We start from the raw sequence: 25,341 nt of genomic DNA, 5'->3' as shown, positions 1-25,341 counted from the left end.
ATGGAATTTTCAAAAGCAAAGCGACGTCACCTATGTGTGAAAGATAAACGACCAGTAAATGTCCAAATAAAGAGATTCCGCAGGAGTTTTTTAAAGAATTAAAAGAAGTTGAAAAGTGTGATCACACATCGAAACTGACTGTAGAAGAAGCCATCCTTGTTAATCCAGAGATTATTAGTGATGTGGCTAGAACTGTAACAGCAATGCCACCCACCCAAGTAAATGTTGAAAGGCTATTTTCAGCTCTAGAAATAATCAAGTCAGATTTAAGAGCTTCTATGAAAGAGGATCTGGCAGAAACAATTCTGTTTCTTAGAACATTGCATTGAGTTAATTTTGGATTGTATTTAACAGCTATTCTACTCTAAAACTGTATTCCAAGTTTAATATATAAACTGTTTTTTGTTCATGTAGTTAAGCTTTGTTTTTGTTTTAAAACTACCAAAACATGTGGTTTATATTTTTTGAACTGGTAAAGTTCCTGTTCCTGATTTTTATGCATGCTACTACTTTATAGCCACTTGATAAAAAACAATAAATAACACCTTATTGTTTTCATTTTTTTGTTTTTTGTTTAACGGTAGAGAGTCAGCTTCCTAGCCAGTAGTTCTGTGATTAAATGACGTGTATGTTGCCTTCCTTCAATCAACATGGAAAATACATTAGCATATTAAATACAGAGGAGTCGGGGAGTCAGAGTTAGCAGTACCGGAAACTAAGGAGTCGGAGTCGAAGAATTTATCTACCGACTCCACAGCCCAGTATACTAGTGCTGTTGCAAATGCAACATACAATAACTTTTACTATATTGTTGCCATTCATTTTATGTGCAATGTCTCTGATTTGATAAATTTTTTTTTGTTTGTACTCATTCTGAAGAGATTTAAAATTTAAATTCACTCCGTCATGGTAGTTATGGCAATTTAACAAATGTGTGAATTTTCAATAACTAGTCGGAATTATTTCAGTTCATTTTCAAGGAGGAGCACACATTGACACTACATTAGCCAGATTGATCAATGATTTACTTACGGCAGCCTTATTCTTCTTCTAAGCACCACATTCAATACATTTGAATCCAATATTTTTATCATCCAGAATGATACGTTTTAATGATGTCTCTGGTATACGTTTATATATATTAATTATTTACAACTATAAGTCCAGTATAGAGCCAGTCACATATACTATACAAATCATAAAAAATAAATCTGCACCTGCAGTCCTTCTTGGTCAAACAGTTATCTTTCCAAGATTTGGCATTCGTCAATTTCAACAATTTATAGGTTTACATTTGTTTTAAAAATGTGCCTTTGCCAGATACCTGGTTAGTAATATAAAGCTAAATTGATTTAAAACCTAGGTCATCTTCAGCACAAACCCATTACAGTGACAGCCTTTATATTTATACTCTGTGAAGAATAGTACCATTGTTATTGGTTCTTGTCTTTTATGCGTCACTAACGGAAAATGATTTGTTCTTTAGATCTTTATAATACAATTCCTAACTTTAAATGGTTGCAACTCTGTTGTGAAAGTATTTACTTTATATGGACAGCACTTGGCACACAACTCCTGTGGTTTTTCAGATTGAGTACAATATTTTGTTGATAACTTACACAGCTTTATCTGGCCTTGCCTCCGAATAAAATATGAGGTAAATATTCTACAAACTTTAAATTATTTGTATATTGAAAATGAAAGGCTTTATGAAATTTTAATTTCCTGTTGTGAACTTTGTGTACAGTTTTACACTTCATTTTAATATGTGGTAAGGAGTGTTGTCTTTAAAATACAGTTTGATTTCTTATGCAAAGAACACTAATTTATTTTGTTTATAATTTTAGACTATGAGTCAAAAATTGTATCACTTGTGGGATCATCCAATAACATCTGCCTTCATTGCACAGAACTATGTGAAGACTCTGTTTGCAAATCATGGAAGCAAAGAGGTAAAAAATACATGGAAATAAAACAAAAGCATTTAAAATGTTAATGCAGAGTAAAAAGAAAAAGTTGTGGTAAAGTTGGTAAACCACTCATTCTAAAATGAATATATAACCGTGGTTGCCAACAGACAACACAACCACATGTGTTTTTTCACTGAAAGGTCATATTGAGTTCTTCTAGCAATATTTGATTGACCTTTGAACCAAAATGCAAAATCACTTGAGCCTCTGCCCTAAAACATTTATTTATTTAATATATTTATTATGTTTTAAGCTGTTATTCTTATGCATGCACACGTCCAAATTCACTAACTACAAGCCATGTTAGTGTTGCCAAGTGACTCTGACAGAAACTGTAACATTTAATTAAAACAGGTAATTAACATTATTTGTGTATTATAGTTTGAGCCACAAACAATAGTATTCTCTCATCATATTTTTATTTTAAGGGCTTTTGGGATCAAGATTAGTTTCAGAATTATGAAAATTAGTGTAGGAAGAAGATGAATAATAATGAAATCCAGTAGAAAATGCAGGGCAGCAAAAAAGTTAAAGAAAACAAAATCCAATTAATAAAATAAAAAGTACAACAGTACGTTCAAATGAGAATCCACAAAACAGAACACACCACTCAATTCATTCCTGACATGGAGAGCTGTATGACCAGAAAGCCCTATCTAAAGTGATTCTTTATGTAATACGTGTTTACTTTTAAAATTAACATTCTTGCCAAATTCTGAAAAAAGCTGGTCCTTTCTTTCATGTGCATCCAGAATCCTTTTGCTCAATGTTCTTGTTTCTATTCCCAGCTTGTGGTTCAGGCAGGGGAAACATTTCCAACATGTACCACATATTTGTTGGAGCGAGTGTCACTTGAGTCCCATCACTTCATCCCCTTATGTTGTACCATGCTGAAAATGCTTACCTCTATGGCCGAATCAATGCCAGACAGTGTTCCTAATACCATATTTTGAAAGTATATATTTACTGTAAAATGACTGCAGCGGTTTTAAATGTTATAGATACCATTTCTACAGTGCTGTCTAAATCTGGATTTAATACACTAATAAAACCTCCAGTCATTATAAAGCAATTAGTGTTCATAGTGAGAACTAAGTGGAACTATTATGTAAATTAAAATACATTTCTGGTTCTCTGTCGTCGTTGCATTTAAAAATTTGATTAACCCACACTCTTTTCAGTCCAAACTAATCCTATGTTTTTAAGTGAGTCTGCTTGAAAATACTAACTCGGCCCTTAAGAAAGCAAGATTTAAGAACACCTCTCAAGATCATAATTGATACCCTTTACATTACAGATCACAAATTTATTGATTAATCTGAATTGTAGTTTCTGCCTTCTATGAAACATTATCCAAAATTAGATGAAAAAAGTGAGTGATCAATTTTGACTTTTCATTGTTTTGCATTATTGAGCCGCCATGTATGTATATGTAAATGTGATGAAACAGAATGGTTGAAACATCAGTTTTTTCCACTCCTCCATAATCTAACTCTGAACGTTTGCTCTTTTCTTAAAACATTTATTAACATGCATTTGTATGGAAGTTTTAAATACGCAATTAAAAAGTTGCCTTATTTTATGACGTAGACCATCATTATCAAACTTAAATCAATCCTTTTTAAAGCAAATGCTGGATAGAAGAAAATGATTGGTTATTTTTGTCTTGCTGCTGGTTTCTGGAGATTTGTAGTATTATAACTTTGCATCCTTTTGTGGTTTCAGTTCTCCGGGTATTATGGTGTTCTGTTATGAAGATCACATTTATCGGGTTCTTGGAATGCACAAGATGGTTACAAGTAATTTAACTGTTTAAGTAAATGATACACTGTGATTCTGAGAAATTATCTATATGAACAGCCAAAAGGTGAAATTTAGCCTTAAACAAAATACCAGAATGCCAAGTTCACATTACTGTTTGAATCTTAGTTTAGTTTGAAAGAAATTTGTACTGGTAATGTGTACTTTTTAAAATTTTTTTTATTCTTCACTAATATCCAATACTATGCGTCATCTGTCACCACTGTCTCCCAAGCAGCATTCATGTTGTGACAATAATACAACATATGACATCATAAAGATTTGGTGCAGCCACCCGTATATTGTTTTCCCAGCTGTAAAAGTTTAAGTTTTTTAAGCACAATGTGCATAGAACAGAGTCCATAACTGAACTGACTATAATAGACAAAGATTGGGGCTTTAAAGGCCCGTAGTTGAAATAATGTCATCAAAAGGGCCGGCTTCAGAAGTGATGTCAGTAAAGGGGCCGGCTTCAGAAGTGATGTCAGCAAAGGGGCCGGCTTCAGAAGTGATGTCAGCAAAGGGGCCGGCTCCAGAAGTGATGTCTTCTGAGGCACCGGAACCTTGCAGGATTTGCCAGAAAAGGTCTGTAGGGAACTGAAAAAGACAGTCAGTGCACTCCGCCGCCCCCTGGTTGGATGTTTTATTACCATTACTCAGACCCTTTAGCTGCCTCCTACTCACACGTGTGTGACAAGGCCCCCCATCGGGTCGGGCATCCTGCACCGAGAGGTTGTGGGTATGAGAGAGAGCATCAGCGTTGGCATGGAGAGAGCCCTTACGATGAATTAGTGAAAACTTGTAAGGTTGGAGGTCAAGAAACCACCTAATGACCTGTGGATTCGACTCTTTGTGAAGGGCCATCCACTGTAAGGGAGGATGATCCGTCACCAGAATGAACTCCCAGCCCAAGAGGTAGTACCTCAACTGCGTAATTGCCCATTTAATCGCAAGAGCTTCCCGTTCCACCGCTGCATACCTGGTCACCCGATCCAACAGTTTCCGGCTCAGGTACATGACAGGGTGTTCAACACCATTAACGCTTTGGCTCAGCACGGCCCCCAGGCCTGTGTCTGAAGCATCCATCTGGAGAATAAAAGGGAGAAAAAAATTAGGAGCTTTTAATATTGGTGCCGAAGTAAGAGCCTGTTTTAAGTCACAGAATGCAGTGTCCGCCTTGTCAGTCCATACCACATGATTAGGAGCCCTCTTCTTTGTTAGATCAGTCAAGGGAGCCGCTCTATCTGAAAACCTAGGTACAAACTGGCGGTAGTACCTGGCTAATGCGAGAAATGCTTTGTTCGCGGATGGGACCATTTTAAAATGGCATTTATTTTTGAACACTGTGGTTTCATGGTACCCCGGACCACCAGGTAGCCCAAATATTTATCTTCTTTCAGTCCAAAGAAACATTTCTTGGGATTGATACGAAGCCCGGCTTCTCCTAGTGTCCGCAATACCGCAGTGACCTGCTGTATGTGTTCCTTCCATGTGCTGGAATAGAAGTCTACGTCATCCAGAATGGCAGCACTATACGAATTATGGAGTCGGAGCACTTTGTCCACCAGACGCTGGAAAGTCGCAGGAGCCCCATGTAATCTGAATGGAAGGACACAATACTACCAGTGTCTGCTAGGGGTGCTAAACGCTGTCTTGACCTTCACAGAGTCTGTTAAAGGAATTTGTCAGTACCCCTTTGCTATGTCAAGTGTGGTCAAAAATTCTGCTTGTCCAAGCCTCTCAAGGAGGTCATCCACGCGAGGCATGGGATAAGCATCAAATAAGGAGACCTGGTTAAGCTGACGGAAGTCATTGCAAAACCTCCAACTGCCATCAGGCTTACTAACCAAGACGATTGGACTGGACCAGGGACTATAACTTTCCTCTATCACTCCTAGTTCCAGCATCTGCTTGATTTTCAGCTCCGCCTCTGCTTTCTTTGCCTCAGGAAGTCTATAGGGGCGTTCTCGGACTATAACCCCCGTTTCAGTCACCAAGGGCCTTGCCAATGGGCGAGTAATTTAGAATGGGAGGTGGGAAATAATACCATGACACGATCCCCTGGACAGAATTCTCGGAGCGTCATAATATAATACCATGACACGGTCATATTAACGAGCCTGTGCTGCTTGTGCCTCTTCCATATGACTTTTTAGAATAGGTAGAATTTTCCCAAATCTATCGCGCAATTGTGCGATATATTCCAAAATATTAGTTGAGGGAAGAGCCTCTCCTTCCCAGCCTCCTTTCAGAATATCCAATATACCTCAGGGTTGTTGTCCGTATAATAATTCAAAAATTGAGAACCCTGTAGAGGCTTGTGGGTCTTCCCGATAGTCAAAGATGACGCGGGTTTGGGGTTATTCGGGAGCTGATCCCAATTCCTCCCATCCCCGCTGACCACCTTGCGGAGCATCTGCTTGAGAATCTGATTAAACCTCTCCACTAGACCGTCGGTTTGAGGATGATACACCACGGTCTTTAACTGCTTTATTTTCAGTAACTTGGCCATTTCCCTGAACATCTCAGAGGTAAAAGGTGTCCCTAGGTCCATTAGGACTTTTTTAGGAATGCTGACACGCGCAAATACCCCTACAAGTTCCCGTGCGATTGTTTTAGATGTAGCTTAGCGCAAGGGAACAGCTTCCAGATATTGGGTCGCATAATCCATGAGGACTAATATATATTTATGTCCTCAGGCTGAGGGCTCTAAGGGTCCTACAATATCGACCCGATTCTTTCAAAGGGTACATCAACTAAGGGAAGGGGAACGAGAGGAGCACGGTCCCTCCTAGGAATTTGCCGTAACTGACATTCCGGACAAGAAATATAAAAATGGCGAACCTCCTCGTTAATTCCTGGCCAATAAAATCTGAGCTTAATCCGCTCTAAAGTTTTTTCAGAGCCTAAATGGCCTCCAAGGAGGTGGGCGTGTGCTAATTCACAAACCTGCCGCTGGTAGGTTCATGGAATTAACAGCAGTTTCTGGACCTCCGCCCCATGTTCCGCGACCCGATATAATAGATCATTTTCTAGTACAAAGTGAGGTCCTTGTGGCATGGGCTGGTGTGTGCGTTGGCCGTTGACAAGGACTACTGCATTTTTTGCAAATTTTAGGGAGTCATCATTCCACTGCTCCCTTTTAAAAGAAGCCGGTATTTGTCTAAATTGAAAGTGTATATCGGAGAGAGGATCCGGTCTGACCTCAAGGGGCGGGGATTCCTCCCGACTTGTCGAGGTGCGGGCAGATGATATATTCGCCTGCGATGGTCCAGGAATCTCCCCGTCCTCCTCGTGGGTTTCCGTATGTCTCTCTGCTGGCTGTCTACACGGTGTGAAGACAGCTTGAAACGAGTTATCCCCATCTATAACGAGGCCTAAGTTTTTATCGGGAGTAGTCAATAGTTTACCGCATTTATTTTCAGACTAGTCCCACCCCAGAATCACTGGAAAAGATGGATTAGGGTGGACCGCCATGGGGAATTTTTTAAGCGATCCTCCCTGACTCACGAAACATAGGGCGGTATTGTACATCCAGAGGTCTCCGTGAATACATTTAATACTGGTCTTTGCTTTAATTCTTTGTCACGGTAAGACATATCGGCAATCAACAATTGAAATGTTGATGCCGGAATCAAACAAGGCATTGAGTTTATAACCATTAATGACTATTGGTCCCGTATTTAATAACGTCAGGGGGTTGGCAAGAGCGCACAAACCGTGCCCCCAGCTCCCCTCCACCTACATCCCGCCTCGTTCCCGGGTAGGTTGCATGCGTAGCGGCTCGGGAACTCAGGAACAGGCTCCGATTTATGTGGAAGAGACTTATTTTGTAGGACATAAGCACATTCACTCCCACGCCTCCTTCTTTGTCTTTAGGCTGAATCCATTCACTACATCCATTCATCCATCCATTTTCCGAACCTACTTATTCAGAGCAGGGTCATAGGGAAGCTGGAGCCTATCCCAGCAAGGAGAAAGGCAGGAACTTTCCCAGGACAGGACACCAGCCCATCACAGGGGGAGCACATACACACACACACAAGGGGCCACCTAACCTGCATGTCTTTAGAAGGTGGGAGGAAACTTGAGAGCACAGAGGAAACCCATGTGGGCACAAGGAAAACATGTAAACTCCATGCAGGAAGCACCCTCTCTCATAACACTACATGTTTATTTCACTACAGTAGAACAGTTCATAAAGTGATAAACTTGGCTTTTAAAGTTTGTTTTAATGCATATTATTATGCAAAAAGAATATTTGGATTTCTAAGCTGTTACCAGTTACACAGCCCTTAATTCTTTGAACATTATGCATGTTATACAAGTTCATAGAAAATATGTGATTAAATGTGGAAGAAGAGGCAGCATACCAAGCACAGAACAACAGCCTATGTTAGATATAGAAGGGCTTCCTTTATGTCTTTCATAGCTGCAACCTGTGCACATAGTTACAATACAATTTACTTTTATACAGTCCAAAATCACACAAGGAGTGCTGCAATGGGCTTTAACAGGCCCTGCCTTTTGACAGCCCCCCAGCCTTGACTGTCTAAGAAGACAAGGAAAAACTCCCAAAAAACCCTTGTAGGGAAAAAATGGAAGAAACCTTGGGAAAGGCAGTTCAAAGAGAGACCCCTTTCCAGGTAGGTTGGGCATGCAGTAGGTGTCAAAAAATGGGGGGAAATGCAATACACAGAACAGAACACAAGTAATCCTCAATACAATATTATAGTGCAATAGAAATATTACAAGTACAGAGCAGAATTCAACAGTAGATGATATCACATAATAGGATTTGGATTTGTTCAGAAGTTGGTTCATAGTTAGTTATGCATATGGCCAACCTGGCGGGATTTTATGTGAAGTGGGTACGCCTAAAGAAGTGAAGAGTTTGTTGAAAGAAATAAAGAAGAACATGTTGTTGGAAAAGAAGTGTCTATTGAGGTATTTTTTGAATGTAGTAATAGTATAGTATATAGTATGTTTTTAGAATAGCGCATACGAAGAACAGTTATTAGTGTAAGAACAAAACCTTTGGAAGCAAAATAGGTATGCAAGTCTTTTTTATATATACTGTAACATAAAAAGGCCAATCTCCTATGCTCTGGGCAAAAAATTGTAACACAACGTAGACTTTGCTTGATGCAGCACTTTCTTTGACACTTTCAAAGGCAAAACTGCATATAACATGCAACAGTTGGCCATTAATCCCAAATGAGCTACAGTACATGGGCTGAACCATCTTCTCTTGGCTGTAACTTTATTAACATTATTAAAGAAAATCTGTGACCAACATGTCTGTAAAATAAATTCACTGACTAGTGGTAGGGAAATTTATGGCATAATGTGTTTGAAGTGATATTCTAATTGGATAGTAATACAGTCTTGACATCCTTGGATCCTTTTGCAAGTCTGGCTTTGATACTTTACATATTATAAATTCCATTTCATTCCAGTCGTCATGTAGTGAATTTCTCCGCCTGTTAGCTGTTACACTCAAGAGTACAGACTATTTTTTTTCCATCTGTGTTGCAGTTTTGTGCTGTGAAACATGCATGCAAGGTGCATTAGAGTGGCCACTTCTACTGTTGAAATGCAACAAAAGTATTTAAAACTTGGCCTTGAGTTTCTCATGTGTTTCTTGTATGAAACAGAGTTACTAAGTAAGAGAGCAGCGGCACTGAATCTTTCACTCTTTTACTACTCCCTTCTGATCTTTAACCTCTTGGCAGATTGTGTTTGTTTTTTTTTACTATTAGGCAGTTTCTTTACATTAAGAGATGTGCCAAGTTCATGCACTCTGATTCTTGAAAATCACATTCAATTCCCCTACAAATGTCTCACTCCAAGTAGTTATCATCATGTTAGTTTAATTTTTACTTGAAAATCTGTTTAACTTTGTTGTTTCCAAGCCAGAAATCTGCTCTTGTGAACAGTGAAGAGTTGAAGAGGACTATTTTGTAAATTGACAACTTAATATTCCAGACTGTTGTAACAGAGCGGACCAGCTACTGACTAACCACGGCTGATGAAATAATGTAACATATAGTGATTATTACTAACTATAATTATTAGCTTGTATTTAACTGTATATGGAAGAAGGAGAGAAAGGCATTTAGTGTTCTCAAAACAAATTATTTCAATTATTCTTCATTTTACTGTTATGCCATAACTACAGCATTTTAGTTTACACATCCGTCCTTACTGTGGATGCATGTGCACTTACTGTAGATTATGAACCTAATACTTTCCTGTATATTCTGTTTTTTAAATAGAGACAAAATGTGCAGAATCACATAGATGTCATGTTTTAAAAACAAGATGGTTTAGTACTCTTAATACCAAAGGTTTTTGAATTGCTTACATATAACAATAAAGTACTGGGATGCTTGTGTTTTGCAGCACAGTCGTACAGTATACTGCTCATATTGCTGGTGTGCATTTCTGCTAGAAATTTGTATGTAAAATATTGTTAAATGTTGCATATAACATTTGTAGTTAGTCAAGAAGGAGACATGCAATTACTTTTGTATGGTTTGCAATTCTAATTACTTATCTATGCATCCTTGTATTTTTGGTAAGTATACCGTTGAGGTTCGAAAATGTGTGAAACAGAAAAAAGGTTTGCCAAAGTTGACCAAAACGCACTTGCCTGCCAAGGGAATAGACAGTTTCCTTAGGATGCCACGTACTCGTTTGTAACCACAGCTTTAACTGTGTACTTGCCTGCCCTTCACTCATTTTGCCTAACCATGTAAAAAAAATATAATAAAATAAATCGGGTAATTCCACACTTTAATATTTTTTGTTTTTGTCTTTACAGTGCTCTTTCAATAATGAGGATTACAGCAACTTTCATCCAGAATTTTTGCCTCTTGCTTACTTGGCACAAAAACTGTCTGCCATGGAAAATTTGGGTATTTTATTTGTTTGCTTTTTAATCATGAAAAGGCTAAACAAGATTAAATTATAGCTAAATCAAATTAGATTTTTTGTTCAGTTTTCATAAAAATGTGAAACATATTTGTTAAATTGTCATCAGTATTGTATGACTTTCAGCTGCAATTCTGTTTTATTTTTTTCCTTATTCATGTACATTTATATTTACTGTAATGAAAATACTCTATATCCAGTTAGGTATACGTGGAGTTCTGCAAACGACACGTTTTCTGATTTTATAAATTTTTGCATATTTATAACATAACTGATATCACTTCACCATCTAAGTCATAACAGAGACAGCGTTTCTAAGATAATAACCACATTATTTTCAGTAGCTGATTGCACTTACATTGTGCTCTTGCACATTTCCTGTGATTGCTGGGTGGTGTGTGTGTGTGTGTGTGTGTGTGTGTGTGTGTGTGTGTGCTTTTTAATCAATTTTGTGCCAATTCTCCCTTATTTATTTTTAAGAGTAAATGAGATTTATAAAGGAATACTCTGAATCAGTTTTTTCATCATTTATACTTAAAACATGTGCACTCCAAAGCATTTCACTTGATTGTTATTAAAGAACACTTTCTTATTTACAGTCATATGAAAAAGTTTGGGAGCCCCTCTTAATTCTTTGGATTTTTGTCTATCATTGGCTGAGCTTTCAAAGTAGCAACTTCCTTTAAATATATGACATGCCTTATGGAAACAGTAGTATTTCAGCAGTGACATTAAGTATATTGGATTAACAGAAAATATGCAATATGCATCATAACAAAATTAGACAGGTGCATAAGTTTGGGCACCCCAACAGAGATATTACATCAATGCTTAGTTGAGCCTCCTTTTGCAAATATAACAGCCTCTAGACACCTCGTATAGCCTTTGATGAGTGTCTGGATTGTGAATGGAGTTATTTTTGACCATTCTTCCATACAAAATCTCTCCAGTTCAGTTAAATTTGATGGCCGCTAAGCACGGACAGCCTGCTTGATTTTCGATGATATTCAAGTCAGGGGACTGTGACGGCCATTTCAGAACATCTACTTCTCCCTCTGCATGAATGCCTTTGTAGATTTCGAACTGTGTTTTGGGTCATTGTCTTGTTGGAATATCCAACCCCTGCGTAACTTCAACTTTGTGACTGATGAAGATTTTGTTGAAATTGGGTTGAGTTCATCCGACCCTTGACTTTAACAAGGGCCCCAGTCCCTGAACTATCCACACAGCCACACAGCATGATAGAACCTCCACCAAATTTGACAGTAGGTAGCAGGTGTTTTTCTTGGAATGCGGTGTTGTTCTTCTGCCATGCAAAGTGCTTTTTGTTATGACCAAATAATTCAATTTTTGTCTCTTCAGTCCAAAGCAAGCGACTCTGTTTGTGGCGTGAGTGCAGAAATGTCTTCTTTCTCATCACCCTGCCATACAGATGTTCTTTGTGCAAATTGTGCTGAATTGTAGAACAATGTACAGATACACCATCTGCAGCATGATGTTCTTGCAGGTCTTTGGAGGTGATCTATGGGTTGTCTGTAACCATTCTCACAATCCTGCACATATGCCGCTCCTGTATTTTTCTTGGCCTGCCAGACCTGCGTTTAACAGCAACTGTGCCTGTGGTCTTCCATTTCCTGATTACATTTCTTACAGTTGAAACTGACCGTTTAAACCTCTGAGAGAGCTTTTTGTAGCCTTCCCCTAAACCATGATACTGAACAATCTTTGTTTTCAGATGTTTTGAGAGTTGCTTTGAGGATCCCTTGCTGTCACTCTTCAGAAGAGAGTCAAAGGGAAGCACAACTTGCAATTGACCACCTTAAATACCTTTTCTCATGATTGGACACACCTGTCTATGAAGTTCAAGGCTTAACGAGCTAATCCAACCAATTTGGTGTTACAAGTAATCAGTATTGAGCAGTTACATGCATTCAAATCAGCAAAATTACAAGGGGACCCACATTTTTGCACAGCCAGTTTTTCACATTTGATTTAATTTCATACAACTAAATACTACTTCACTAAAAACCTTTCTTCAGAAAACACCCCAGTACTCAGGTGTACCCAGGAAATGAAAGACATACCACTGTTATCATTTTTGTTGAAAGTAAATTATTATGCAGGCTGAGAGGGGTTCCCAGACTTTTTCATATGACTGTATTTGTATTTTTCCAATTGGTGGCACCTTATTACAAAAGTAGGTTTAAAAGAAAAAGATTTATTTTTGAAAAAACATGTATAATGCATTATTCTGTTCACTCTGTAGTAATGTAGGATAATATTGTAGTGACAGTCTGTTAATGGAAATAAGATTATTTAACACTAGAATTACCAAAGCCTACGAAAAAACTTCCCGGCCCACCTTATATCCGTTCACACCTCTCCGTCAGCGTCTTTTGTGTTGTAAACGTGTCGATCAATATAAGCAGCAATTAGCCTGCTATTCCATCCCCCCACCAACGCAGAAAGTTCTCTCAGCTCAAGTCTGTTTATCTGCATGTGAGTTGCTCAGAGTTGTAGAGGCTAAATATAATATATTATTATTTGGAATACATGCATTTCATGTGTGTTCCATTTCTACAACAATCTATGTAGATAACATCGTTAAAACAGCAATGTTTTTCATGTTTTAGTAACAATTGACAAAATGTAGACATAAACGTGTAGAATGTGTGAAGCCTGCGAGTAGCACCACTCGCCGACTGCTCTCCATGGGCTCTTCCCTGCAGACCACTCGGGCTTCTTCCTGGCACGAGATGGACATTCCCTGCTCCCGCCTCTGACCAATCGTTTGCGGAACGACAGAACACGCTGCCCAATCCCGTGCCTGTTACGAGGAGGGACTTCTGGTCTGCGGCCTCCTCACCCTGCTTCCACACTCGAGGGCGAGGTTTGGGGCAGCTCTGCGGCTGCTGCGGCTGTCGTGTGTGCAGCGTCTCCTTCCCGGCAGCTCCCCCTGCTGCCGCCGCGCTCTTGAGCCACCCCTGAAACAATTCAAGTCCAACGGCGGACCTCTCCTGGTCTGCGACACACCCGGTAATTGCAGGGTCGGGTGCACGCCGCCCCTGCGGCACGTGGGTGAGGTTGCCTGCTGTGCCGGGCCTTTCACAGAATCTCTCAACAATACAGGTCCCCACCTTGACCCAGGTGGAGCATCCTGCTGACTACGCCACTGTGAAATTGGCGTCCCGGACACAGGCAGGCAGACACATTTAAATCCATCACCACACGTTTATTTACAAAGTATTTACAAGTCTTAAGTACACCACACCAACAAACCCCCACCGTCTCCCAAAGTCCTGGCTCCTTCACTGGCCGTCTCTTTCCTTCACACAACACACTCAGGGCCTCTCCTTGCCGCCTCCTCTCTGACCTCGTCCACCTCCTCACCCAACTCCAGCCTTGATTGCAGGGAGGCGGCTCCTTAAATAGGCAGGCGGCTGCGGACCACACCCGGCCACCTGCGACAGTATATAAAACATTTTATGGCACTGTATTAAAACTTTCTTACGTGTGAAGTGTTGTAACGGCCGACCCCTTTTACCCAGCCGGCAGCTACACCTCCAAGACCAGTGGCCTGGATAATTTACTGAGAGATAATCTAACTATCAAGCCGTACTTCTTACCAATTAAACTTTTCCCCCCCACAATCGACGGTGAAAAATATGAGCACAAAAACAGGATGTAAAATTAAACAGATTAAATGTATTAAGTAAAATGACATGCAAAAAACAGAAATATATAAATATAAATATCCCTCCACCCCAGCAATAACAAGACACCACCAAACATATATAAATATATACAACAAAAACCCTCCCTTGTCCCTGTAACAAATAAACACACAACACGAAAACAACAATGAATGATAAACTGAAAATGAATCAGAACGTGAGTCCGGTAATAATGAAACTGTCCTGAAAGCGGATGACTGAATTAGTGATATTGAGTTGTTTGAATCTCCCCGGAAAAAATGGAACAGCCTCACCGTGAATCCTCGTGTGTATGGTGGATGATTAAGTCCTACCCCGGGGTCTTTCGTGGTGAGGTCCTTGAAATAAATCCGGCAGATGGAAAAACAAACTGGATTGGCAAGCACGATGTGGACAATAACTGGTACCGTTGGTTCGTGGTCGTGAATGAAAAACTCCTTCTCTCCTCTCTCCTCCTGCTGGCTTAAATAATCCTGTGACGGCTGTGATTGAATGATTGTAAACAGGTGTTTTCCAGGTTTGTGGCTGTGGTCTCCTTCCATCATCCGTCCCCTTTTTACGGGGACGGCATAAACTGTGCACAAACAGTAAACGGGACAATGAAACAAGACACACTCAGAACTGACATTTAAACACTATGTGGCCCCGCTACAGTGTGAATAGCCGAGGTGCACCTTGTTTTATTCTGAGGTCTTTTTTTTTTACATTTTGAGCAATGTCTTCCTAAGGCCGTGGTGCTGAGGTGTCACCTGTTACACGGCTGAACTCGGATCTCAATCCGGGTGGTTTGCCGTGTGGTGGGTGCAGCAATGAGCGCATACTGTCAACCTCCTCCTCCTTCTCCTCCTAAGTGCATTCATTTTGTTTCTCAGGGGATTGTTTTTTTTTTTCCCAGTCTTTACCCCTTTTTCCCTGATTTCCTCTGGAACCCCCACCATACCTTATTTGAAACCCTTTGCTTCTGTCTTAGATTGCAGCCAGATGCCTCAGAGCTACCTGGTTTTCCTTGCATCATGAATCAAGCATTCAGTTCAAGAAGTTTCAACTTTTTTAAAGAGCTTCTAGTAACTGAAGAGGCCCTCATGCAGAGTTACTGACCTCTCATATTTGAAACTATTGAATAAATGACCCAAACTAAGCATGATGAGATATACGAGTTGCTCGGTTACCACACTGAGCACACCAGAGAAGAAAGCCTAGCTTTCAATGTAATTTGTATTATTTTCTCAGGTGTGTCTTTTATTTTGACAGTTGCCTGCATATATAAAATAAAACATTGGGGCGTTTGTACAAATAGCTAAGCGTAGCAACCCCATCATCCTTACCAAAGGTTACATGCAGAAGCATTTGCAGGGCTGTGTGCAGGAACAAATGCATTGTGCAGCAATCATTGACACTTTGTTTTTTGTTTTTGCAGCTCTGAACCCATTTGAAGAACAAGAGAATGTGGATGCAAAGTTTGTAGAGGAGTTTGCTCTTAAGAATACCTTAATAGAACTTGGTTTTGAGAAAAAATGAAGGTACATGAGTGCTGAAAAACGTTTAAGCTGCTACAGTGTTCAGGTACCCCTAACTAATGCACAGAAAGGAAAGTGTTCTATTAAAAATGACAATGCCGGGGCCACTACTTAAGTACCAATTACTTTGTACTGTATATAAATGAAAACATAATACTCAAAATGTAATGTGTTTTTTCAAACATGTAAAGAAGCTAATGCAAAGGGATTTTTGTCTGACTTAAGTCATTATAATATTCATTCCAAATTTGGAAAAACATTTAATTTTTTTTATCCATTTTCCATAACAGTATATTGTTTTCACGAACCCCCCCAAATGTTGTGTTTGTGGAATGTATTAGTAAATTGTTTACCATAACTTAAATTAATTTGCTGCTACTAATTATAAAATAAAATGAATTTGTCTTGATCACGTATTCTCTTTTGGCTGTCTGTTAACACAGAGTGTGTTTCAATGATTATTTAAGTTTCAGCAGTGTGGCTTATTGTTATGTCACACAAAGAGAAAGCCTCGGACCTGGTGAGCATTTCTTAGTATGTGTTTCGTTCTGCATTTGTTAAACACAGTTGGTCTGGCTCTGGACCCTGTCTTCTTTTTGTGTAAATTATAAAATGAGCAAGTTGTGGTCATGGGAACTGAGCTACTAATGCACTCTAGATAAATGTGTTTAGTTACTGTCTGAAGCCAACTTCAAAGTTACACTGAACTGAAGCCTACCGCAATGGGAAGCAAAATAAATGAGGAACTCAAAAATGTCGAACGGTTACATTGCAAATTGGTTAAATGCATATCAATAGACTATGCTGAAACTGGTGGTGGTGGTGATTGTGCGGAAGATGAAAACAACAACTTACAATATCCCAAAGAATATCGTACATCTCACAAATTACTGTACAAAGAAGTATATATCCAAGAAAGGTAATGTTGTACATCTTCTATGGATAACATTAGACAACAAAGGAGATCTTAATATGCCATTCGTATTAAAAAGTTAAAACAGTTTCCAGTTAGAATAGCTTTTGCAAAGACAATTAATAAATCTCAGAGCCAAACATTTAAAAAAGTCATTTTATTTAATAAAGAGAAAGAAATTAAATTCAATCACAGGCAGTTATATGTTGTGGTGATGCATAGGTAATAATTCCCATAAAAATAAAAATCTGTTTAAATTGTACATCTACATCCCCATATGCGAGCGGCAGAACTGCAAAGAGACTAGCGCGTAGCACTGGCCCGGGGGTTGGCAAGCAAAGCGAGCAGGGGGCAAAGCCCCCTAGTAACAATAAAGATTAAGCTTTTATTTTAGGAACATTTGGATGTCCAATTTTGATCACACGTGGATCCCTAAGTTCCCTAAGTTCTAAAACCAACCCGGGAGAGACAGAAAGAATCTCAATGCCCATCTTGTAATTGTGATATTTGGCTGAACGCATTAGTGTTGGCAGGCCTCGTCACTGGAGAATTTTAAACTTTTCTGAAAGTTAAAATTGCTGAAGAAGTTTTATTTTTCTTCTCCTCTTTTAGTAGGTGATCTAAAAAAAACAAAACACATTAAAGATTACAAAATTCTGATTGTACATTGAAGTAGTTGGTTCAGAACATTCAAGTTCAGTCAGGTAATTGCATGTTCTTATTTTTACTTCTACTTGATTTAATGGTTTAATTAGTTCGTCTTTTTTTCTTCTTCTATTCTGCATTTAGAAAAACATAGTAGTGTGAAATATCTAAGACTTGTTAAAATTTTGGAAATAGCCGTATTTTCCCATAGTTTTACATTCTTAATTCTTTTATCATTTACCTATGAATTCACCTTTTTTTCTATAGAATTTGCTCCATTACTAGTATCTGAATAATTAATGGCAAGGCAGCTTACACACCCAGGAAAAAACACCAAATGTTAAAGGCTACAGCTACATCAATGTCATACCTAATAGCATGTTTATTTTTCAATATACCTGGAAAATTTAAATGAACATCATAATATTTATCGTTAAATGTATCCCAATAATGAAAATTAAGGGAGCAAGCTGTACAGTAAAAAATAGTGAAATGACAAATGAAAGTTAATCATTTAAAACTATGGCCAGAATGCAAAGATTTCTAAATTTCTTACAGATGTAAATTTCACACTACTGTGTTTTTCCAAATACAGAATAAGTTAATGAAAAAAGATCCTAATTAAACAATGAGATAAGTAGAGATGAGACTAGTTGGAACAAAAACCTGCAGCCACAGGTTTCCCCCAGTACAGAGTTTATGAATCACTGCATTAAGGTTAGCGAGTTGGAATGTTAAACGGCAGTTTATCATGAACTTAAATGCAAAAAAGTGCTTTTACACTTAAAGTCCCATTTAAATAGCAGGGATCAAGTTTGGTTGGATCCGAGAAGTGGGAATTCGGATCAACTGAAAAATCTCTACATAACTACCTAGATGATGGAGGACCCATGTTATGCCATGTTATGATGGTTGTGGAGAAAGTAAATGAAACTAAAATAATTCTGTACATATATGTCAACAGCTGCAGCTACAACATTTAAGCTTTTTAGACCCATAGAGATTTCTCCACACATTATCAAGGCAATATTCTTTTTTTTAACAGTCTGTAGATATCAGTTAATTGATCATTTCTTCATTACTAACCATCTTTTGATTTTTTTCAGTATTATATGATACAGCCATCATCACCTTAGACATTGCTGCTCCTGTTTTGGAGCTTAAATCACTATGCTCTACGGATTACTGATAATTAAACCTATCAATTTTAAAGAATTGAGACCTCTTTGAATTAATTTCTTCACAAAATATTTCTTAGACACCAACAGATCTCCAGAAATATGTAGCATAGAAAGAGACAATTGTTTCCAATTTCTCATAAAAATAAACTTCAGACTAGAAGGACATTAAAATACTTTTCTAAGATTTCTAAGATACAGATAAAGAATGTTCAAATATATCAAACAGAATTTAATCTTCTGACCTCAAGAGATGCAGAGAAACTAATTTATATAATAAGGATAATAAGATTCTAACACAACAAATACATAAAAAGGGTCCAGAACACAGTAATAGAAATAAACACTGCAGATGGGGTCAAAATTAGTAGTCATAAAGAAATAGCTAATATATTTAAGGAATAATCCTCTCTGTATATCAGACTGCAATGAAAAGAAATTAAATAATTTGCTTAATAAACTTGAATTGCCGCACTCGATATTCTACTCATGGAGGAATTAGACACACCACTGAGGCTCATGGGAAAACCACTGGTCCAAATGCGTGTCTAGTAAAGTTTATAAACTTTTTATTGTTAAATTAGCCAGGTTATTGTCAACAATGATTGTAAACGCTGGAATTTATACTATTGTGCCCAATATTCTGTGTCAGGGAGCAGTTACTGTCTTTCCAATGAAAGAATGAAGACTGCCTTGAATTTGCGTCATACAGACCAATGGTATTGTTGAATAATGATGTCAAGGTTTTGGTGAATGTTTTACTGAGTAGAACAGAGAAAGTTTATCCTGAAATAACATTCCAGAATCAAATTGATTTAATTGAAAGCAGACGTTTAATATTAAATATCCAATGATTGTTTGATGTTCTATACAAACCTTCAGTATCTGAACTTAAAAGAGGTTTTGTGTTCTTTGGATGTATAAAAGTAGTCCGATTGTGTGAAATGGACATGTCTCTTTATTGTATTACACACATTTGTGTTTAGGTCCAATATTTGTCATTGAATCAAGCCAATTTACTCTTGCCCAGAACCCTCTCCTGAGGTAAACCATATACCGTAGATTTGAATCTCTTCACATTAGAGCATGGAACTAGAAGGAGCTCTCTACTATTGACAGTGTTTACTGTATTTACTATTAAACCTCTAATATCAATAAAACAACCCAACTTGGCCCACTAGCAGAAGCAAAAGTTAAGTATCTATCTATCTATCTATCTATCTATCTATCTATCTATCTATCTAATACTAGAACTCTTAAGAGTTCAGTTATATAATATGGAGACTGAAAGAAATGATGGAAAAAACATTTGGAAAGACTGCCATTGTGTTTTGAACAAAAACCACAGGAGTTTGTTCTTCTGTTGTGGGCAGTAGCTGGAATGAACTTTTGAGCAAAGATACCTTGTGACCGAAGCTCTCTCTGCAATGTTACATTTAGCAATAAATATGTATACCTTATACTAAGAACAGGCTTCTGTTTGAGCATTCTGTCATAAAGCTCAGACTGGCGGAGTGGTGCAGTGATGGTTGTCCTTCTGGAAATTTCTCCAGTCTCCTCAAAGGTTGTCTAAAGCTCAGCCAGAGTGACCATCGAGTTCCTGGTTACCTCTTTTACCATTGCACTTCTCTGCTGATTGCTCAGTTTTACTGGGTGGCCAGCCCTAGAACGAATGCTGGCTGATCCAAACTTACTCCATTTAAGAATTATGGAGGCCGCTATGGTCTTGGGAGCCATCAATGTTTCAGAATTTTTTGTAGCCTTGCCCAGATCTGTACCTTGACACAATCCCATCTCTTAAACTCTGCTGGCAATTCCTTCGACTTCAGTTTTTGCTTACCTGTGTGCCTTTCTTAATCATGTCCATTCAACAGAATTGACCAAACAAGGTGTAGAAACATCTCAGTGATGATCACTAGAATAGGATGCATGCAAGCCAAATTCCAAATGTCATAGCAGTGGGTATGAATAGTTATTTATTTTTAAAAAAATTGCAAAAATGTATAAAAATCCTTGTTTGGGATTTTGGGATCCATTTTGTCTGGGATTTTGAGTGTTGCTTGCTGTGTGGAAAAAGGCTGCAACATAACAAATTGTGAAAAGGCGAAGGGGTCAGAATGCTGAATACTCTGCTGTATATTATTAGTGTTCTTATACGTATTTAGCTTATTTAACATTTAAACATGCTGTGATGAATACCAGCAGCTAAAATCTTTCTTAACTTTCATTTACATGCATTAAACTGTATTTACATATTTATACGTTATTTTATAAGTAACACAGAGAAACAAAATAATGTAGTACAGTAATGACAAAGTTTTTTCATTATCATGTTTTTGATTACTTAAAAATAGAATAGAATAGAAAATCAATTAACAACCACGGCTATGTTTAAAATGTGAAATGAGTGTTCACATTTGTTGGTGTTTGCTATTTATATTTTAGAAAGCTTTGCAGAGTCTGTCTTGTGTCCCATCACAAGCTGACCACATGAATATTATTTTAACGAAGAAAGGGGTAATGTGTCTGTTTATTGTCCTCTTGCACAGTTTAGAAAACATACTAATCTAATTATATAGCGATATTCACAAAGTGTGTACATAACACACTCCTTACAGTGTAATTCTGAACAGGTATTGGCTCCATTATCATAATTTGTGTAAAGACAAAGGCTTTATCATGTTTCATCTTCAGGTCTGCAGACCACTGAACTACTCCTGCCTTGATCTCAAAGCCCTTCACACCTTCAGTGCCCCCCCGTGCACTCCCCTTTATTGGAATTTGAAGGATTTTAGTAAACAGCGAAAACACAAAACAATCACTGGCCTTTGAACCTTTCTCCATAGCCCCATTTCATTTATTCTTGCCAGTTCTTTGTTATATTTCAATGGGTTTGATTACAGGCTTCCTGAAGTGTCTAATATTGCTTCCAGGCTCAGAGGGCTTGAATGGGGCCAAAGCGCCGTACGGCCGTGGTAGAGGTAGGCCATTGTCATCATCTGGTATATATGCATTGGGTCGTGCCTCCACAGTAGTGTATACTCCATTTGGTAGATGGTGCCATGATTCCTCTTCCATAATCTATTTAAAAACAAACATATAAAATGTAATTTTTACAAAATATTGAAATGCATGCTAATATGACTAAAGCAATAACCTTGTTTGTTTGCGGAAGACTTAGTTTATTTTTTCTACAACCTCCCAGGCACAACCACCCCTTCAATTTCTGTAACCACTTTTTCCAGTAAATGTGTGTGGGGAATAGAGAAGGTGAACTCAAATGAGCCAAACTGAGTAAGGCACAGAGAAGCCGTCCTGGGAAGGATCTGAAATGGGGTCCAGGCGTGATGAGATGAGAGCACTATGTATGCATGAAATGGCTGAACATCTAAAACAGACTGTTATACTAAATATGCTTTGTAGTTTCACTTATACTCATCAGTTACTTATTTACAGTATAAAATTATTCTGGATACAGTGTAAGATGAATACAAGAAAAAATATGTGGCAGTTTTCACAAAATTACTGAACTGATTTGGTGCTCAGTCTGAAAACCTTCTGATCTGGTGTACACAGTATGTTGCTGCTAAAAATATTAATTCTGATATTTACCACTGTAACACATTGGCTAAAAAGTGTGTCTCCAGAACATGACCTTCCCTACATAAAACTAATTTAGCAGTAAAATTCTGCAGATCACTGTGTTACCTCTGTAGAATAAAATGAACTGGAGGGACTTTGCTCAAATTCCTGTTGCCAACTTTTTCTTTCTTTTTTACTTTATTGTGTCCATAAACTTCCATTCTAACACAAAGATGGACTTTACTTTGGAAATGGTCAGATGAAGCACAGGAATGTCTAATATGTCTTGCAGAGCTCCAACTAGAAATTTTAAGCCATATGATGTACATCCATAGTATACATACGGAGCAAAGGTGATAACCCAATGTCTATAGAGCAATTGATGTTCTGTTCATAATTTGTGTAGTGCCCACCACTGCCAGAAATTACTCCTTTGTTAGTATTTTTATAATTATTTTGGTTTGGGAAGGCAATGTCTCTCTTTCTATTAAAGACAGGAATCTGCTTGAGACTGACGTGTACTGCTTTTAAAATCATTCTTTGGCACCTGCATGCTGTGGATTCACTCTCCATTTCCAGACTAAACATAAAGATCACGTCTGCCCTGTTGCATTCATTCCACCTTCTACTCCTTTGTCTCTTTCCAGCTATTAAACTGCTCAGGAAAATTGAAACCCAGGGTACCAGATTTTATAAATGGATTTATTTGCAAACTGTGAGTTGCATGAACTTAATACTTACCTACAGTAATGTAATCAGTTTATCTAGGTGTGATTTTGTTAAGGGGTGGCACAGTGATAAGGAGTAAGGGTTTGTGTCCCGGGTCCTCCCTGGGTGGAGTTTGCATGTTTTCTCCATGTCTGGGTGGGTTTTTCTCCGAGTGCTCTGCTTTCCTCCCACAGACATGTAGGTTAGGTGGATTGGTGATTGGCCCTGGTATGTGGGTGTCTGTGTGTGTTTGCCCTGCATTGACTGGCACCCTGTCCAGGGTTTGTTCCTGTCTTGCGCTCTATGCTAGTTGGAATAGTCTCCAGGACCCCCTTGCCAGCCTGATCTGGATTGAGTGGGTGAGAAAATGACGTGACATGACATGTTTTTGTTAAATTCATTGGTTTTGGACTTGCAGTTGCGTTTATCCTTGATTTGTATGAGCTTCACCAAGTCAAATTACTCCAATTTCCTACATTATGCCCATGATTTATTTACTTATCCATTTTGAAAAAAATGGATTGGAAAGATAGTGTTTGAGAAAAGCCACACATTCTGTCTGTTTTGTTAAAAATACTTAATTTTTTAATTATTTGCATGCTTTACAAAGAGCAAATGTGAAAAAAAGATTTGTGGTGTCATTCTGACATATGGCAATAATACAACTAACTAACTTATTCTTTTTATCCTTCTGACATTCACATAACCAGAACTGAAATGTATAAAATATTAATGTGGATCATTTGATTTTTTTTTCTTCTTTTTTTCAGTTTCAAGCCAAATTAGTAAGTTACAAAGGTGCAGTCTCTGTTTAGAGATTTGTGAGTCTTGTTGAATTAGCGATTCTCCTGAGTAAAGACTCCTTACTACACACAAACACGGAGAATGCAGCAGCTACACACAGACATGAACACGTCCAGGAATTGCTGGCTGCACTAACCACAAGACCTCTGAAATGCAAAAGCCTTATGAGACTTTAAAACAATCTTACCTTGTCTTTTTCTTGATTGTCTTTGCTATGTCTTTGTTCGTCTCTCAAAATCTTGAGCCACTCCATCTCCATTTCTTGACTCGGTGGAAGGCCTTGCTCAAGCCTTTGGTTGCAGGTCTCAAGGAATTCTTCCTTTTCTTTCACTTCTTGTTGCATTTTTATTGCCTTAGCCTGGTGCATGGAGAGCTCAGAAACCACTGCCATCATCTTTCGTGTCGTTTCTTTAATTTTGTTCTGCAGGCCATTCATCTAATCAGGACAGCAACTACATTAGATAAATGGCATACATGTGCACCACAGAAACTCTTACCCTTTCCCCTGAACTTGTTTGAATTTGGTCATGCATTATAGCAGCAATACTCATGGTTGTAATTTATTGTTCTGGCTTTACACAGTACAGTAAAGTCACTTAATGAAGTAATATTTTTTATTCAACACTTAAACTGCATAATACTTTTACAAATGACAGGTCATCATGCGGTATATCAAGATTGTGTAGTCCATTCATCTCATCCAGATACTTAAAAAGTGGTCCAAATTGTTGCTTCAAATACACAACTTGGTAGTTTGTTTAAAATTCCCACAAAACACACTAAACTTCTACCAGTGCCCCTAAATACAAGATTCTCTATTTTTCCCTTCTGGATCAGTTTTATCAATGCTGTTAAACACTTTTGAAGAGGCAGATGAAATCTTGTGCCCTCTTCACTGTTTAAAACTAACAAGATTCAATTCCTTTAGTCTGCTGGAGGAGGACATTACCTTTGTTCTGCATGTAATATCGTTAAAAAAATCCTGGTTTTTTTTAAACATATTTTCTCAACATCCTCTGTCGATAAACACATGATCATTTTTACGTACAGTTTCCTTTTTATGCCCCATTTTCCTGGTTAAAATGCTTCACTGTGTTCTATGATTTTACAACAAAGGGGATGCATTAATTAGTGCTGTTGCCTCAGAGCACCAAGCACTCGGGTTCAAATCCTGACATTTTATATTCTCTTCATGTCCTTATTTTTTTTTTTTTTGGTGCAAATTAAGTTTCTGTCCACATTCAAAAGATGTGCATGTTAAGATGACTATCAGCTGTAAGCAGGGAGTGTAAGTGTAGATGAGAGAGAGTGCCCGGTGTCGGACTCCCTGGAGATTTATGTTGTAAATCCTTGTTCAGCACATTTCTGCTTTCTAGAAGCCGAGTTTTTAAGCCTGCTGTCAATTAAACATTTGAACTTGAAAAATGTAACTTGTGTTCTTTTGCATGCCCATATTATATACAGTGGTGTGAAAAACTATTTGCCCCCTTCCTGATTTCTTATTCTTTTGCATGTTTGTCACACAAAATGTTTCTGATCATCAAACACATTTAACCATTAGTCAAATATAACACA

The 25,341-nt window shown here is 38.1% G+C and overlaps 2 protein-coding genes across 2 annotated transcripts in view; one reads left to right on the top strand and one right to left on the bottom strand.

Annotated features, from left to right (window-relative positions):
- The window catches only part of gsap (gamma-secretase activating protein), a 175,170-nt gene extending 158,825 nt beyond the window's left edge, over positions 1-16,345 (top strand). Inside the window, exons 29-31 of the mRNA XM_028811696.2 lie at positions 1,848-1,952; positions 10,597-10,690; positions 15,837-16,345. Of these exons, the coding sequence (XP_028667529.2) occupies positions 1,848-1,952; positions 10,597-10,690; positions 15,837-15,937 (300 nt within the window). The 3' untranslated portion in view covers positions 15,938-16,345. The remainder of the gene's footprint in view (positions 1-1,847; positions 1,953-10,596; positions 10,691-15,836) is intronic.
- A 5,160-nt stretch (positions 16,346-21,505) lies between these two features.
- The window catches only part of ccdc146 (coiled-coil domain containing 146), a 159,501-nt gene continuing 155,665 nt past the window's right edge, over positions 21,506-25,341 (bottom strand). Inside the window, exons 18-19 of the mRNA XM_028811642.2 lie at positions 23,954-24,202; positions 21,506-21,753 (exon numbers count right to left, since the gene is read on the bottom strand). Coding sequence (XP_028667475.2) covers positions 21,550-21,753; positions 23,954-24,202 — 453 coding nt within the window. The 3' untranslated portion in view covers positions 21,506-21,549. The remainder of the gene's footprint in view (positions 21,754-23,953; positions 24,203-25,341) is intronic.

This window comes from Erpetoichthys calabaricus, chromosome 1 (genome assembly GCF_900747795.2).
Source record: "Erpetoichthys calabaricus chromosome 1, fErpCal1.3, whole genome shotgun sequence".
Lineage (NCBI taxonomy): Eukaryota > Metazoa > Chordata > Cladistia > Polypteriformes > Polypteridae > Erpetoichthys > Erpetoichthys calabaricus.
The sequence above is the reverse complement of the archived record's forward strand: the minus strand, read 5'-3'. Positions and strand labels throughout refer to the sequence as shown.